The sequence below is a fragment of the Eucyclogobius newberryi genome, unplaced genomic scaffold, assembly GCF_026437365.1.
Source record: "Eucyclogobius newberryi isolate DKJ021-1_F unplaced genomic scaffold, fEucNew1.0.hap1 SCAF_5, whole genome shotgun sequence".
NCBI classification, from domain to species: domain Eukaryota; kingdom Metazoa; phylum Chordata; class Actinopteri; order Gobiiformes; family Gobiidae; genus Eucyclogobius; species Eucyclogobius newberryi.
The window spans coordinates 8,881,710-8,899,824 of NW_027316167.1; the positions used below are offsets into that span (position 1 = coordinate 8,881,710).

Genomic DNA, 18,115 nt, shown 5'->3' on the forward strand with positions numbered 1-18,115 from the left:
TATTATTCCAATTATTTTTAAGTAATATCTCGTTATCGATGTAGACAAATTACACTTCCTCAACTTTGACTGTCATAAAGAGACAGATTTGGGATAAAAACAAAAAAACACGAGCATAATTCATACACAAAGTAATTCAAAGTGCTTTACTGAACAGGAAATGATGCATGGAAATAAACATACAGATAAAAAAATAGTGTGTTAAAATGAAATGCATCAAATTTAGCTTCTTATTGTTATATTGTGACCTGAATAATTGTGATTACTGATTTACCAATTAATGTTGACATACCTACAAGAGATCACAGACTTTGCCAGAGGAATAAACATTAGCAATAGTTCAAATTAAAGTATTGTTTTCCATATAAAGTGAAATGCATCTAGATATTCTTTAGAGTTCGATTCTCTCCATTCGTTGTGCTTTTGAATTTAAGTAGAACTAGAAGAAAGAGGAAGACAATTTGTGGTCAGAAAGAGGAAAGTACACTTCCTTTTTACAATGGTAAACAAAAGCACATGTTCATTTTTATTGCCCTTTTAAAACGTTCAGGAAATGATTTGGCATGATCCGTTTTGTTCTTAATATTAACTTAATTTTTACCAGATAAAACTTGAATATGTAGTATTTTTACATGAGACAGAAGACTATGTTCACTGTCTGACTGTAAAGAGAAAATGTGTATCATGTTTTGCTGTCTTAAGGCATGCGACAGACGGCCTTTGTCATTCGTCACAGGCGCCACGGGGTCAGATTACCATATCAATGCCAAGTGCTCTGAGAAGAAACAAAGAAGAAGCTTTTTATTTCACTTTACAGCAATTTGTACCCTGCTTGTTTAAATGGCAGAACAAAACTAGCCGAGGACCATAAAAATACCTCAAATGCACACCCAGTATTCATACGGTTACTCATTCTATACAATGAACATTTATTGCTGCTGTTGTAATTTATGACTGTATTTATAATGTAATTTATCAGTTTACTTCTTTGCATTTTTGTTGTTTTAAGTGAAAATGGGAAACCACTGCACTTATGGTTGTGGTTCAGAACTAGATTAATTACTTTTACTTTAATTACTTTAACTTTATTTGATTTAGCCCATAATTAAAATGATGAACGTTATATACAGGGTTGTCAAAAACAAACTGATACTACTTAATACTAAAACGAGCATCAAAACTATATTCATACTGTAGTATGACTTAAAAAGGACGGTATTGGACTTTTTCCTCAATGGTCAAAAACTGGTTTAAGACCACATGGTGATATTAGAGAAATATTGTGTTACTATTGTATCAAAATCAAGTATTTTCTGTAGTATCAAGTTAGAAATTCTAATCTTGTTAAAACACTAATGGAAAACAAGAGTGTTTTTATTATTTGTGTAGGTCAATGATGAATATAAGTCAAATTTGTTTGTTGAAACTTCCATCCTACACCTTTTTATTCTTTGCTTTAACTTGTCTTTTCCTGCTTTAGGTGATGGAGGAGGTCAGTGACACAGCTGTCCTCGTCGGCTCCGCCGCCCCCTCGACTCTGGGACCCCAACCCCAGACCTTCCAAACGCCCCCCGACCCGAGCTTTCAACAAAAACAAGCCGCCGACTCCCTCATCCAGGTCATCCAGAAGCTCAGCAAAATCGTGGAGAAGCGTCCCCAGCGTTTCCGCACTCTCGCCGGACAGAAACGCCTGCTCTGCGAGGCCTCCGCCAGGGTCCCGGCCGGCTCCGGTTACAGGAAAACCCGAAAAACCTGCAAGGACAACGAAAGCTTTGCGAATGTCGGCAGTGGCGACGGAGATGTTTGCGTGTCGGCATCGGGTGACGGCAACAACAACGACATTGCCGCCGCCGTGATGGAGATCTCAGATAACCCCGCCGAGCTCAGGCGGACGGTGACGTGCTATCAGTGCAGCCTCTGCCCCTATCTCTCGCCGACGCTCAACCTGCTGCGAGAACACCTCAAGCAGCACGACGAGAACCACAGCGACCTCATCCTCATGTGTTCGGAATGTCGCTTCACCTCGCGCGACCAAGACCAGCTGGAGGCGCACGTCAAGCTGCACCTCGACAACAACAACGCCGCCGGCGCCCTCAAGAGCGAAGATTCCGATAAGCTCGCGCAAAAAAAGTGGTACAGTTACGAGGAGTACGGCCTTTACCGCTGCCTCATCTGCAGTTACGTTTGCAGCCAGCAGAGGATGCTCAAGACGCACGCGTGGAAGCACGCCGGGCTGGTGGACTGCACTTACCCGATCTTTGAGGACGAGGAAGGCGCCGGAGCCAAGAGGGAAGCGCAAATCGCTCCGGTTACAGCCAACATTTCTGCGGCCAGGGAGGAAGTGGTCCTCCTCTCCCCCGTCCTTCAAGATAAAAGCGCGCAAAATGTCCAATCCGGAGGGCTGAAGCTGCAGTTCTGCCTGCCGTTAGCGGTGGAGAGTAAACCGGACGTGTCTACTCAGACGGAGGCCAAGATTGTGAAACTGGAGCAGGAAATGGAGGAGGAAAACGTATATCCAATGAAAGACGTGGTCGCCGACGGCCCCGTGGTGGAGGTGCAAGCGACGACGGATGCGGAGAGTCACGACAACGCTTCGGACAGCCTCCTTTCCTCCGCCCAGAAGATCATCAACAGTAGTCCGAACAGCGCCGGACACATCAACGTGATCGTAGAGCGGTTGCCTTCCGCCGGCGCCGAAGTTTTGACCACGAACCCTCTTCTCCTGAGCCCAGATGACAACGGCGACAAGAGCGTACTCTGCAAACCCGAAGCCGTCAAAGTGAAGGACGAATATGACGACACTGGCGCCGTCGTTGAAAGTTCTATAGCCGAAAGTACTGCGTCTACGGGAGCCGACCTGCCGAGGGACGAGAATGTACCACCCACCGGCCGAACGAGAACGCACTCGGAGTCTTTGCGCCTACATTCGCTGGCGGCCGAGGTCCTCGTCGCCATGCCCATGCGAACGTCCGAGTCGAAACCGGCGGAGAAGGCGGCCGACGGGAAAACGGGAGCGGTCATAACGAGACTAGAGCAAAGTTTGGGGGCGCTCGGCGAGGGGGACGAAGAGGTCCCCGGCATTAAGGCGGCGGGCATCAGCCTGTCGCTCCTCACCGTCATCGAGCGACTGAGGGAGCGATCGGACCAGAACGCGTCCGACGACGACATCCTGAAAGAGCTGCAGGACAACGCGCAGGTCCAGAACGGAGCGGCGGGCGGCGCCGAGGCGGGGACCGGAGCGGCGGGCCACGCGGAGGGGTCGGCAGCGGCGGGCCACGCGGAGGGGTCGGCAGCGGCGTCCCCGGACAGCGGCCTGGTGGACTACATCCAGGGCAGCGACCGGCCGTACCGGTGCAAGCTGTGTCAGTACACCAGCGGCAACAAGGGCTACATCAAGCAGCACCTGAGGGTTCACAAGCAGAGGCGGCCGTACCAGTGTCCCATCTGCGAGCACATTGCCACAGACAGTAAAGACCTCGAGAGTCACATGATCAACCACTGCAAGACCAAGATGTACCAGTGCAAGCAGTGCCCGGAGTCCTTTCACTACAAGGTGAGTGCAGACAGTATATCGGTGGTTTCAGATTCCAGAATACACGTCATATTTGAGTTTTAATGTTTTGATTGTACGGATGCAACATGTTATCTCATTTATCGTAATCGAGATCCAAAACATGAGCTGAGAGGAGAGTTTTTATGATTCAGGTAGAGATGAAATTGCGTTAAAATAACACGGCAAAATGTGTTCATTTTGTGTTTTTGTTAAAAATACTCTTTTGTCAGGATGTCACTTTTTAGTTTATATACTCTGTCGTTCTGTCCTCAAGCAGCTTCACTACGATTTATCTGGGTATAATTTAGTAAAATGTAGTGAGGGGCTTTTCACATGAAAAAAATGAATCGATCAGCAAAATAATAATTTATTGTATTGTATGTTCATAAGTAGAGTCTAAAAGTGAATTCATAAATTTTGAATATTATTTATTATGAGTTATTGAGCGATGGAATATTGTGATGTCATCTTAAAGTGCCTATGACAGGTCGGGCGACTCGTTGAGCTAACATGCAGTTAAGATAAATATTTTTAGAATTTTACAACAAACATTTTTTTCCCCCCAGAATAGCAATTTTTTTAGGTTTATAATTTCTCTTCCTGTTTTTAAATGACGACATCACACTAGGAAATACTCAGCAAACACTGGGCAAAACCTTTTTAATCTCAATGTTTTATATTTGACAAATACAAATTAACAAAACAAATGAATGTTAATGGGTCAAAAAAAAATTCTTTGTGTAAATGATGCATACAATTTGACTGGAATGAGGGTCCCAGTGTGATGTCACTTCCTGTCATTTTGCTACTGATATAAAACATTCGGTTGGTGTAAAACTATAACTTTGAAAAATTTGAAAAATCGTAAAAACCTGTCATGCCCCTTTTTAAACCCAGAAATTGTAATGATAATACATTTTTTCCAATAATTTTTTTCTTTAGTGTAAGTTCATGATCTAGTCCATTTTTAGACCTCGTTGAGCCATCGTTTAGATCCAGATTTTCTAAGTATCTTTTGGTGTGGAGGGTTTGAGAACCACTGACCCAGATACTACTGCGCAGTTCACTTCTCGTGCACCGCCTCATGCACATAACGCCTCGCTCTCAATCTGGACCCATTTGTTTTCAGCCGGTGACGGATAATGTTTAGATTGTGGTTCCCGAGGGCGACCGGCGAGCCTCGACTCGCTGGCTTCCATATGTCGGCCGTTGACGCGACCAATCCGCGCTGGCCGGAGGGCGCAGACGGCGCTTAGTCACGGCCCCGCATACGGACACTGTTTATGTGTTCTCTGAGCGTGTTTGTGTGCGTGAGGCTTCACAATCTCACAAGTGTGTCAGAGTTTAAGAGGCTGGTCCTGTCTGTCTGTAACTGTAGCTTTCTGTTCTGCAAGTCGTCTTCTACTGCGCATATTTTAAACTTCGAAACGCATTCCAAACATTACCGGTACAACCCATTAGCAATGCAACAGACGCGCTTTATTAATTAGATCTGCCATGTCCGTAAATTATAATCGGCAGTCCGAATGCGCAAACGTTTTCTGCGTCCGTAAGTGTAATTCGTGCACGAATCGAAAATGCAATAAAGAATCACCCGAGGGCGAATATTTAGCTTCTCACTTACTTCCTGGAGACGGACCTGCCAACAAACAATACAAAGTACAAGCTCTGCAATGCCAAGAGCTTAACACGCTTCTTCTTCCTTTACTGTATTTTCCAGACTATAAGTGGCACCAGCCAAAAAATGCATAACAGAGAAGAATAAAACATAAGTCGCACTGGAGTATAAAGTCGCATTTCTGGGGAAATAGACCAAGAACAGACATTTCATCTGTAAATGCAATTTAAAATAATAACAGATGAGAGAACATGGTGAATAGGTGTACGTATGCTAACGCTAACACCTTCAGCTACATGAGGCACAGACAGAACTGTGGTAAGTGTCTGGTATGTTAACGTAACATATGAACAGTTATTCAGATAACTATAGCATAAAGAACATGCTAACAAGTTTACCAAAGCATCAGTTTTACCCCAAATCACTAAATCCACTGAATTCTTCTTCCTCTGTGTCACTTCTAAACAACTCCACAAACTCCAGAGGTAGAGGAAGTGCAGATTCTTCTTCTGTGTCGCTTAGAGCCTAGAGCGCCCTCTTGTGGTTGTCATGTGAAAATAATGAATAATATCACACATAAGTTGCTCTGGAGTATAAGTCGCACCCAGACAAAAACTGTAAAAAGACCTATAGTTCGGAGAATATGGTAATTACTTTTGTACAACATGTTTTGGCCTTTGTGTGTCTTTATATAAACCAAAAGGTGCAAAGTTGTTCCGATGTTTTATTCATTACACGTTTCTTTTTCTCGTCCGCTTTAGTGTCAACTGAGAACCCACGACAGGGAATTCCACAGCGCAGACGAGGCATCGGTGACGGACAAGGCGACCAAAGGGGAAGAGGCGTATCGCGTTACGGACGGCGGTGAGTTGGGAATTTGCATCGCTCTTTTCACGCGCCGCAGTGACCAGTGATCTCAAGGTGCGATGCGTTTTCTCTCTCCTTCGAAGCAGAACCCAACGGCCAGAAAGTGTACAAGTGCGACGAGTGCGAGTACACCAGCGCCACCTACCTGGGCGTGAGGAACCACCGGCGGATACACAACTCTGACCGGCCCTATCGGTGAGCGAGCGGTCAGAAAGGCTGAGTAAATGTGACGAAAGTACAAATCAAACACTTAGAGGCCAACACAAGTAGCAAGTAGCGATGGATAATAAATGACAGTAAATTATAGACAATAAATTATAGATGGAACAATTGTTTTTGGGGGTCAATATATATGTAAAAAAAAATATCACAGAATAGTACATTTTTTAGGTTTATAATTTCACTTCCTGTTTGTAATTGATGACATCACACTAGGAAATTATCTAATGTATCTCATCTAAAAAGATATATACCGTATTTTCCGGACTATAAGTCGCACCAGCCAGAAAAAAAAACATTTTCCAAGTTGCAAAATAACAAATAATATCACATATAAGTCGCTCCGGAGTATAAGTGCAAGTGTATAAATATAAGTATAAGTTGCACCCGGGCCAAATAATGAAAAAAGGTGCGACTTATAGTCCGGAAAATACGGTAATTAAATGTCCGTGGGTTCAGTCTGACGTGGTTTCAACACCAGCTTCCCTGTTGCGTTTCTGTTTACAGTCCGCGGGGTCGTGTGGCCTGAGAATTACAGCGTGTAAATTATTAAACAAAGTGATAAGAACTACATAAATACGATGACTAATTCAAATTCATGTCCTTCATATATTATTCAGCTTGTTGACGCGAAGTAGTAATTTATGAGTTGACCCGCGATGGCTTTGGTGTTTTGTTTGTGGGTCAAACTATCACGGAATGTTACCAGTGATATGCAGGGATGTCGAGATGATCAGGTTAATTGATAATCGTGTTTATTCAAGTCACAATTTAATCGTAAGAACCAAAAGATAGTAATCAGTGACAGTTTTAGAAGCAAAATCAAGTATTTTTTGTTCAATGCACAGCCCAAAAATTGACCTAAACGTATATAACTTTTTACAATCTGTCTTTTTGTGACGCATTATACTTTATTGTGTCCTTCAGAAAGTTCAAATTGTGTAAAACCGCTCACAAACCTCAGGAATTGTAACGTGTCAGAGCGCGGGAATGAAAGAATACTGAAGAATGTCCTGTTGTGTTGCCACAGTCTCTGTAATCCTGATGTTTTTCTTACAATAACCGAAAAGCTAAAATTTGATGGTTTGATGTCCCTAGAAATGTGTGGAAATATAGTAGAGAAAGACGATCCATGTCATGTAACTGTTTGTTTTATTTGTTGTTGTTGTTGTTTTTTAAATGATGCAGGGTTGAAGTGGCAGTAGTATGTGGTTTAGGAGGATCTCTTGAGCCTGGGCGTGTTCCTCTGCTGCTCAGTGTAGTCTGATCTGTTCAGCCCAATGACCTGCCGTGACCTCCTCTGCTCCATGCTCTAGTTCAAAGCCCCATTTCAACTGTGATTTCAGGCGTTACAAAAATAAATTGAATTGAATTTTCATTTTTATTTTGTTCTTCTTTTTCTTGTTTTTATTTTATTTTTCTTCCTTCTTTTATACTTTATTATTCTGTAGTTGTCGTTGTTGTAGTAGTTGCTTTCCTTCTTCTTTAATTGTTGTTGTTGCGGTAGCAAATAAATACGTTGAAAGTACAGACACCTTCCCTCAAATGTAGTGAAATCAAAAAGTATCCATAATTCAAATGGTCTAAGTACAGATACCAACACTGTTGACTTAAGTAGACTTTCCACCACTTTTGACTTTCCACCACTTTCTTTTGGTCGTGAACTTTCGTATCGATCATTGCAATCGCCACATCGTTTTGGTTAAACGACGTCTTCTTTGAGCAGGTTGTCCTCATTATTTTTGACTTTTTCTGCTCAAAGCCTTTTTAAAAGTCATCCTGTCTATTTTGAGACGGGCCGAAGAAGAGATCAAACCTCCAAAGTGAACTTGTTTTAGTGTTTCATTCTTTCTTCTACCATCTACATTGTGTTAGATTGAAAAGAAGTCATAATTCAGATCCACGTGTCGGTTTGGTTGACTTCTCTCCGTCCCACTAAGGAAATCGTCCAGACTTGTTCACCATAAATCGTTCCTTGTCTGAATTATTTCCTCCTGTGCCTGTATTTCCCTCGCCCTCCACTAGATGGCAGTGCATTGTCACGGATCAGACGCACCTCATTTCATGCCACACTGTGTTCGGCCTGTGGCGCAGCTCGATGATGGTTTGGGAAGACGGTTAATCACACGTTCCTCACATTTGTCCTAGTTTTTATCGATTTTTCTCGCATTTTCTCTTTTGGAAGGTTAAAACCGCTCGCTGTGCGCACTCTGATTTGGCAGGTTTTTATGCCAGATGTCCTCCTCAACTCGTCTTGTAACCAATCCAAAGGAAGCAGCGTTCAGTCAAGTTGTCCCCTGAAATATACTGTAGTGAAAAGAAATAATGTTACTGTCAAACTCTACACGAACCGAAGTGCCACGGCGGCGTTCCCCAAATGAAAGAGTGATCACACGCGGCGCCGCTCTGTTTTAAGGTTTAAATGTTGCATGGTCTTGCCTTTGTTGTGAGCGTCTTCAGGCAGGTTGCATCAGAGCGAAGCCCTGAACTGCCGTGTGTGGCAGAGCGCCCGCCGACATGAGAAACATGGATCTGCACTCGACACAGACGGAGCGGGGACTTTGTAGTTTCCCCAGCAACGTTTGAACATCACCTCATGTTCAGCGCCGTCTCTGGGAACTTTGTCACGTTGTAATTTACACGATTTCATGGCGTTTTTTGCTAATAATGGCATAAAAAGGATGAAGCAAGTGTGAAAGGATAATGTTGGGTTTAGTTTGTATCTTTTTAACTCATTTGAACCATTCAATTCGACTGATGAGGAGGTTGATGATTGTTGACATTGGTTGTCATGACTCTGAAGAATAGTTGCTTTTTTGGCTTTTACTTTTCTGTCTGAAACACTGACAAAATAGTGCCTTTGTAAACTGTTTCATAACTATTTTACATGACATCAGAACATTTGAATGTGAATGACAGCCTTAAAGTTAAAAGACAAACTCCTCCTCTTACTCTGCTCATGTCTCGTGTGCTTGTGTTGCAGCTGCTGCAGCTGTGATTTTGCCACCACCAACATGAACAGTCTGAAGAGCCACATGAGGAGGCACCCACAGGAGCACCAGGCCGTGCAGCTGCTGGAGCAGTACAGGTGAGCACTTCAGCACTAAAGCTGCTGCAGGGGGCTTCATTCTCTCATGTAGGTGTAATCTATCCCATAATGCATCACTGTGTCGGATCAGATCAACACACTTTTAGTTAAGTATTGTGTGAATGATGTCTAACCTTATACTTACACCGCTGCCTGCTGTTACAGCCGCTTCATCGTCAGCAATTACTGTCCTTTTGTCTGACAAATGTAGTGCTGTACGTGCGTAGAACTGACTCTCCTTCCAATTTAGGACCGAATCATTCAAGTGAATCTGTTCAAAATATTAGAATTCTGTTTGTTTACCTGGCCTGATTATTTAAAGTATAAATAATTTGCCAAGTGGAACAGTAGTAATTGTTTGTCCAACTGCAATACACCACACATAAATATAACAAATCTAAGTGTGTGTGTGTGTGTCTGTTTGTGTCTGTTTGTGTGTGTGTGTGCGTGTGTGTCTGTTTGTGTCTGTGTGTCTGTCTGTGTGTGTGTGTGTCTGTTTGTGTCTGTTTGTGTGTGTGTCTGTTTGTGTGTCTGTTTGTGTGTCTGTGTGTCTGTCTGTGTGTGTGTGTGTCTGCGTGTGTCTGCGTGTGTCTGCGTGTGTCTGTGTGTGTCTGTGTGTGTCTGTTTGTGTCTGTTTGTGTGTGTGATTGTGTGTGCGTGTGTGTCTGTGTGTCTGTGTATCCAGTGCATACACCAGCAAAGCAGACGTATGGTTTTCTCTGTTTGGTGTGAACTTTAGCTCTACTCTTGATAACACAGTACATTTGTATAAAAAAGCAGTCCCTCACATTCATTACCTCCCCTAGCGACGCAGTCAATTTATTTGAATTGACGCTGTCTGCCATGTACCTGACCTGCTGGACTTCCTGTTCTGCCGTTCGCCATTTGTCGCGGCGCCATTCTCAGCCTGTTCTCCGTAGTCACTTTAAATCTGACAAATGGCTTGGGCGCCGAGCTGTAAGTCTCTTTTCTCCCCCTCCCGTGTCTGCGTCCTCCTCTTAAGCTTCTGTCTCCCCGACGGCGCTCACAGTCCGGATGATTCCTCTTGATAGAAAGTAAGTTGGGGATTAGCGGAACTCCGGCGCGCATATTAAATCAAACCCACAGTTTGATCCACCTTCACTCGGCCTCTCCGTCTCCACCCTCCACCTCCACCCTCCTCCGTTAGCCTCTCTTAAGTGTCTTGTGGGTATTCCCAGGTGCTCGCTGTGTGGCTACGTGTGCAGCCACCCCCCGTCGCTCAAGTCCCACATGTGGAAGCACGCCGGGGACCAGAACTACAACTACGAGCAAGTGAACAAAGCCATCAACGAGGCCATCTCCCAAAGCAGCCGGTAAGCTCGGATCAGCGGAGGGGCGGCGAGAGAGGGAGGGTCCATGTGGGAAAAGGGAGCAAAGGGAGGAAGCTGGCATTAGCGAGGGTTAAGGTTCAACTGTATGTACATTCTGTGTTTAGTCTACACAGAATGTACATTTTATTTGTTAATTCTTTATTTCAATTGTGTGTTACCGTATTTTCCTGAGTATAAGTCGCACCAACCCGAAAAAATGCATAATAGAGAAGAAAAAACCTAATATAAGTCGCGCTGGAGTATAAGTCGCATTTTTGGGGGAAATTTATTTAATAAAATCCAAGACAAAGAACAGACATTTCATCTTGAAATGCAGTTTAAAATAATAACAGATGAGAGAACATGGTGAATAGGTGTACGTATGCTAACGCTAACACCTTCAGCTACATGAGGCACAGACAGAACTGTGGTAAGTGTCTGGTATGTTAACGTAACATATGAACAGTTATTCAGATAACTATAGCATAAAGAACATGCTAACAAGTTTACCAAAGCATCAGTTTTACCCCAAATCACTAAATCCACTGAATTCTTCTTCCTCTGTGTCACATCTAAACAACTCCACAAACTCCAGAGGTAGAGGAAGTGCAGATTCTTCTTCTGCGTCGCTTAGAGCCTAGAGCGCCCTCTTGTGGTTGCCAATGTGAAACTAACGAATATCACTTGTCGCTCTGGAGTATAAGTCGCACCCCGGCCAAAACTATTTTTAAAAGTGCGACTTACAATCCGGAAATTTCACACACAAAACCACTTCTTCTACATTTTGCATACACCGTTTTAGATTTACAACATGTCAGACTTAACAGATTAATTTTTTTTTTTTTTTTGTATTTAATTTATATGATTTGAATCTTACTGCGTTAACTGTCTCTTTAAGATACAGACATTAGTTGATGCTTTTAAGTTATAATCCAGAGAGTTCCAGAGTTTTCTATCACTTGCATTATGGGAATTTCTCTTCAGATAAATCATCTTATTCTCAAGCTATTTGTGGAACATCATTACTTCCATATTCTTCCATAAAGGAGACAAAAGGGCAAAGGAGCCGTGACATTTCCAACATAGATTTGTTCCACTGTTGCATCTTCGTATTGAATAAATGCACATCCACCTTTCAACAAATCCATTTGGCTTATGTTTTTATGCTTTATGATGTTTTTGTGCAATATCTGTGGTCAATTTTATTTGTATTCCCGGTGCAATGGACAGATGTAGGGTCGAGCCTACCGGTATATAGAGCCTACTGCGCCCTCTTGAGGTTGTCATGTGAAATGTTGCCAGTGTTAAAATAACGAATAATATCACATAAGTCGCTCCCAACCCCCCCATCTCTTGGAATTGTTGAAGTGTATTGAAGAATGACGATATAATTCAACTGTATACCGTATTTTCCGGAGTATAAGTCGCACCAGCCCAAAAATGCATAATAGAGAAGAAAAATACATATATAAGTCGCACTGGAGTATGAAATGCTGTTGCAGTGTGAAAATAACAAATAATGTCACATATAAGTCGCTCCAGAGTATAAGTATATAACTATGAATATAGGTATAAGTCGCACCCCTAAAACTATGCAAAACTATAAAAAAAGGTGTGACTTATAGTGCGGAAAATACGGTCTGTCTTGTGATCATCTCGCAACCCCTTCATCTCTTGGATTTGTAGAAGTATATTGCAGAATGACAGTATAAGTATAATTCAACCTTATATTAATCAGTTTCTTCTGTCTTTATGACTTCACAGCGCTCCGCAGAAGTCGTCACCCGCGCAGGAATCCGCACCAGACCGACCGGGAAGGGGCCCAGCGGAACAACCCCCGTCCCATTCTCCCACGACAGACCCCTCCGACGCCCCCGCCGACCAGTCCCAGGGAGCGCCCGACTCCCCCGTCCCGCCGGGCGACGACCAGCAGCAGCCCCAAGCCACGGAATACTGCCTCCTGCTGTTCTGCTGCTGCATCTGCGGCTTCGAGTCCACCAACAAAGAGCGTCTGATGGAGCACATGAAGGAGCACGAGGGCGATCTCATCAGCATCATCCTCAACAAAGACCAGCAGCAGCACGGAAGCCTCCAGATAGCAGAGTGACCCCGCCCCCCCACCGCCAGCGCTTTATCCCTTTACACCGCCCGAAACGTCAAACGTGCCCTTACCTCAGGGCGGCGGCGGCGGACAGCACGGCGTGGCCATTTCACGGATGGTTCAAGCCGCCGAGAAGACGTTCTCCGGGTCGGTCCTGGCGCCGTTGTCATTTCAGACGGTAATAGTCATGAAAAATACCCAAGGAAATCCCACGCCGACTGAAGAGGAGTCGAGCGAAATGGTCCCGACTGGAGGAATGTGCGAAAAGGCCCGAAAACATTCAACATTTTATCTTTTTACGAGTGGAATCATGTGTCATTAAAGGGGCTATATGTTAAATCGGTCGCTCTCAACTCTTATGAATTGAAAAATGTGTTGTTTATTATGCACCGGCCAAATTGGGTCGTGTGTAATTACCAAAACGAAGGTGAAAACGAGGATGAATGTTGAAAAAGACGTAACGGTTGAATTAAAAACGTATATATATATATATATATATATATATATATATGTCAAATGAAGAACCAGAGCGTCGCACGTGCTCTTTCTTCTCTGACCGAGGCTTAAAATCATTTTGCCACATATTGCGCAAGCTGAGAAGAGTGTTTCTCGAGTTCTCCTCATTCTCCTTCAATCAAAGCGCCAAATTCACCTTTTCTCCACTGTTCTTTGTACGTTTTAAGCTGTATTCTCTCGGCAGCATCGCTCGTTAAACTCGCCACGTGACACGCAGCTCTCCAATACCTGATCTATATTGCAATTTAAAATGTCAAAAATAACTAAAGAGAACCTTTTATTTGTCCCTTAATGGGCAAAATGCAATATATGGCGACCGTATCGTGATGGTATCAATATCGCGGGCTGTTGTATTGAAATATTGCAATCGTCGATTTTGGTGTATTGTAATTTAATTTTGTGGCTTCCTCGTGCAAAACATTTGATATTTTCACAGTCTCGATGATTATGATTAGTGAGTATGAGTATTGCAAGCGGTATATCGATCGCAGTATCGTGACATTATCACGAGGCCGAACGCAAAAAGCATCAGAATATAACAGAAAAAAACTTAAATTACATTGAAATAAAATGTCTTTCCCGATTTAAAAATACAAACACAAAACGGGTTCAAAGTTGTTGACATATAGCCCTTATTAATGCTACCTAAAAATGTACATTATCACTTACGGGACGATGCCAAGTTGTTTTTCCTCCCAAGTTGTTTTTATTTACTGGGACACTACTTTACTGGCCAAATACCTCTCATCTTTTTATTTGGTGCAGTTTTTCCTCTTAACCCACAGCGTGACCCAAGGCAGCTCTTTTATTTGTAATATACTTCATTAACTCTAACCCTCGTTTCTCGGCGGTGACGCGTACCTCACAGCAGCTCCAAATCCACTATTTATCCATTTTTAATTTCAACTTTATTGCATGTTCGGTTCTTTTTATGCCAAGTTTAAAGCAGTTATTCAAGTTAGAATTATGTTTTATTGTCGATTTTTGTTGAAAAAAGTGTCATTGGTGGAAGCAGGCTTTTAGGAACGCTTTTAAAAGGGAAGAACCATATTTTTTGGAGTATAAGTCGCACTGGAGTATAAGTCGCACCAGCCAAAAAATGCATAATAGAGAAGAAAAAAAAACATAAGTTGCACTGGAGTATGAAATGCAGTTTCAAATGTGAAAATAACAAATAATATTACATATAAGTCGTTCCAGAGTGTAAGTATATTGAAAACTATGAAAAAAGGTGCAACTTATAGTCTGGAAAATACGGTAAATACTGCCATTTGTAAGTATTGAACGGTGCCTGGATACGTGATAACGAAATGCTAGCTTGTGTCGGTCGCGGCGGTGCTTTTACGGAGTATTTTCAAGTCCGTAAGCTTTGTGTCCTCCATTGGTGTCACGTGCATATTACGTTTTTATTGCCTTTTAAATGTAGTCTGTTTTTTTACTGTATTTTTCACAATATGCTAAAAGCGGTTTGTAAAAAAAAAATTATAAACACTTAAAAATCCGCACAAGTTAAAGCGGCGTGCTGCAGTTCTGATATGAAAAACCAAACTCAGCACTATGTAACGGCGCGGAGGACTCTGATCAATTTAGGCCCCGCGTTTACGCTGATGAATTGCCCTTTTTATGGACAATGGCAGCAAAGTGATGCGATGAGGGTGAAATGTCGATGATACTCGTGCTGACTGTGCGGAAATCGCCCAAAAGGAAGGAAAAAAATACATAAAATGCTGAGAATTTTCGGGCGCTGTTCGATACGGCACAACGTTGTGGGAAAGTAGCAAAAACGATGCAAATTTAAAGCAATTTGTGTATTAATTGTGATTCCGGTGTCATATTATCTGCTTGTGCATCCGGAAATCAAGAATAATGCTTAACAGAATTAGGAAATCATTGTTTAAAGCTAAAGAAATCATTGTTTAAAGCTAAAGAATCTAGGTTTTCGCTCTCACGAACCCTTTGGTACGTTGTTAATATTCACGTGCGTTGATTTTCACGCTTAGAAACGGCTTTAAAACAGTTTTTTTCTGGCATCAAAAGTGAAACTATAGAGGACCACCCAAGCACAGCCAATCAGAGCCCAGCGTTTGACTCTCGCTTCCAGTTTGCGGAAAAAACACGCAACGGTCTCTTTTTTTTTTGGTGGTAAACGCTTAATTTACTTCTGTACGATCAAAACGTGCTGCTGCTTTGACTTTAACGTGTACGAAAAACAGTGTCTCCTTCAATTTTAAGCGATTGTCCGTTTTGAAAATTAAAAAAATGAGTCGGCAAAAAACTCATCTAATAGCAATTTTTTTTTTTCCTATTTCCGATTGCGCCATTCTCCAGTAATTTTCCCACGATGTTCTAACTCAACCCTCATTAAAGCACTTTACGATTCGCCCAATGAACCGTGCCATTCAAACACAAGATTCACCTTTTAAAAAATAAGAGCCTTAATGAAGCGCGTCACTTTCCCGCGTGCGACGGTCACTTCAGATTTGAGATGGATCTCTTTTCGACACGCGCCGAGGCGGTCGGACTCGAGCAGCCCCCCACTGTGCCCCCTCATCTTGAGCGGACCCCCGCGTCACTGTGCCCCCCCCGATAAAACCCAGAGAAATCCGTTAGTCGTGAGCTGACATCGAGTCGGAGTGCGTACCTCGAAATGAAACGTCGCACTAAAAGATGATCACAGAACTTATTTGGTATTTACAATTTGTCTTCAATGGGTAAAGTTGAGCCAGAGTTAATAAAGATGTATGTTTTGCATAGAAAAAGTGTAAAAACCTATTTACCGTATTTTCTGGAGTATAAGTCGCGCTGGAGTATAAGTCGCACCAGCCAAAAAATGCATAATAGAGAAGAAAAATACATATATAAGTCGCACTGGAGTATGAAATGCGGTTGCAAGTGTGAAAATAACGACTATCACATATAAGTCCCTCCGGAGTATAAGTACAAGTATGAGAAAAGATGCGATTTATAGTCCGGAAAATACGGTAGAATTGGAGTAATCGGGGTTACGTTTTGACGATTGAATGTTAATTTTGTTGTTTTTTCGCCAGTATTTCAGAATCGTTTTTTATGCCGAGACCTAAATTCAATGCCACACGCTCATTCTATAATCCTACATTTTAAGACAAATACATTTCAATTTCACTAGTGAGCAATATCATATTTTTAAGCTATTACTTTAAACCATTTCAAAACCGTTTCAGATTCCCGAATGTATTTAAAGGAAATCCAAGTATATTCATCACATTTCCAGTCTCGTCAGTATTTTTGGCGCGGCAGATTCTAATTCCGTTACATTTTTTTCAAACGCGCTCAAAGCTTCGGGTCGTCTGTGGTTCGCGTGCCTTCCGTTATCGTTTCGGACTCCGCCGTTCTTGCCAAAACGTCCGTTCGAAACTCACTCTCACTCGTAACTTCTTTTCGTAGAGAAATCTGCTGAATCGTAGAGCGGCACTTGCACAAATGTCAAAGTTCTCGAGTTTCTTCGGTCGAAACGTTGCTTTTTGTGATTTTTCAAAATTTTTCGCATTTTTTTTTTTTTTTTGACTCGCAGAATGTGCATTTTTTTAAGTCGTACTTAACAAAAATGTACTCCTTTTGTTTGTTTTTTCTAATTTGCATGATCCAGGGTATGGGTAACTTTGTACTGTTGCTAAAAATAAAACGTGTAAATACTTGTAGAACGCTAAAGCTGACTCTTTTTAGGATGCAGTGGTAGACTATATATATTTTGTACGGGCGGATCTTTTTGAGGGAAACGGCGGCGAACGCGGCTTAAATGTATTCAAACCAAACGACTCGGGAGGACGTGTGGTTTCACGCGGATTCGCTTTTGTAATTCGGGGTTAAAATGACCTTAAAGGGCGCCGCCATGTTCGCTTTGGTTATTTATTGTTAGAACATGTTAGGCAGTATTATGTATCCACTTTGTCACTGTATTTTTGGTAATAAAGACTGAATAAATACTAAATTTTGTCTATTTTTTTTAAATTATGGTTTTGTTTCCCCTTTCCGGGTGCCAAAAGGGGCGTCGTCGATAAGGCCGCGCCCTCCAACCAGGTGGTCGCGGGCGGGGTCAGTCCAGGTCAGATGATAAAATGTGATTTCCCTAATCACAAAATATAAAAACTGACAAATGTTCAATGGGATTATTTCTGTTTGAGTCGTTACAGTGCCTGTCACAGTTTGGAATCCTCAAACTAAAATACTGCAAAAATTATATTTTAGCCCAGAAAAGCACAATTTTTTGGGTTTATAATTTTACTTCCCGTTTGTAAATGATGACATCACACTATGACCCTATTACCCAGCAACCACTGGGCCATAACTCATCTATTGTCCCAATGTTTTCTTAATTTGACGTTTAAAAAAATATATATATATATTTATAAAATTCTCTTTTTCATGGGTATCCTGTTAAAAACAAAACACAGATCAAACAAACAAAACACACAAGATATCCAAATAAAACATTCAATGAAACCATCAATTAAATTTTGTTGCATTTATATGACAATTTTTCTTCTTTTTTTTTCTAATTATGATTTAGTTTGGTAGATTGTCTCTGTGGTAAATAGTCATTGTAGTTTGACTAGTTTAGTCACCAGTTTAGTCGCAGATTTGCGACGAAAAAATCAAATAAAAGCTGAATTCTTCCACCTACATCAGGGGTGTCCAAACTATGACCCGGGGGCCAAATGCGGCCCTCAGACCCATTTGTGTTGGCCCTCAGGCTTCCTGCTAAATTGCCCCCAACAACAATTTTTTTTGTTTTTAATGAGATTTAGATCTACTATTAATGTTCCAAGCCTTATTAAAGGTGTGA

The 18,115-nt window shown here is 42.2% G+C and overlaps 1 protein-coding gene across 1 annotated transcript; it reads left to right on the forward strand.

Annotated features, from left to right (window-relative positions):
* Positions 1-1,473: 1,473 nt before the first annotated feature.
* Positions 1,474-17,249, forward strand: znf507 (zinc finger protein 507). The gene is made up of 6 exons (XM_072465468.1): positions 1,474-3,553; positions 5,933-6,035; positions 6,125-6,233; positions 9,241-9,345; positions 10,545-10,679; positions 12,441-17,249. The coding sequence occupies exons 1-6, from the start codon at positions 1,484-1,486 to the stop codon at positions 12,781-12,783; spliced, it is 2,865 nt and encodes a 954-aa protein (XP_072321569.1). The 5' UTR covers positions 1,474-1,483; the 3' UTR covers positions 12,784-17,249.
* The last annotated feature ends 866 nt before the right edge of the window (positions 17,250-18,115 follow it).

Bases quoted from the DNA above. Each gene is read 5' to 3' on its own strand.
- znf507 (XM_072465468.1), top strand. From the start codon at position 1,484: ATGGAGGAGGTCAGTGACACAGCTGTCCTCGTCGGCTCCGCCGCCCCC. The intron at 6,234-9,240 runs GTGAGCGAGCGG...CTTGTGTTGCAG, and splicing joins AACTCTGACCGGCCCTATCG to CTGCTGCAGCTGTGATTTTG. The intron at 10,680-12,440 runs GTAAGCTCGGAT...ATGACTTCACAG, and splicing joins GCCATCTCCCAAAGCAGCCG to CGCTCCGCAGAAGTCGTCAC.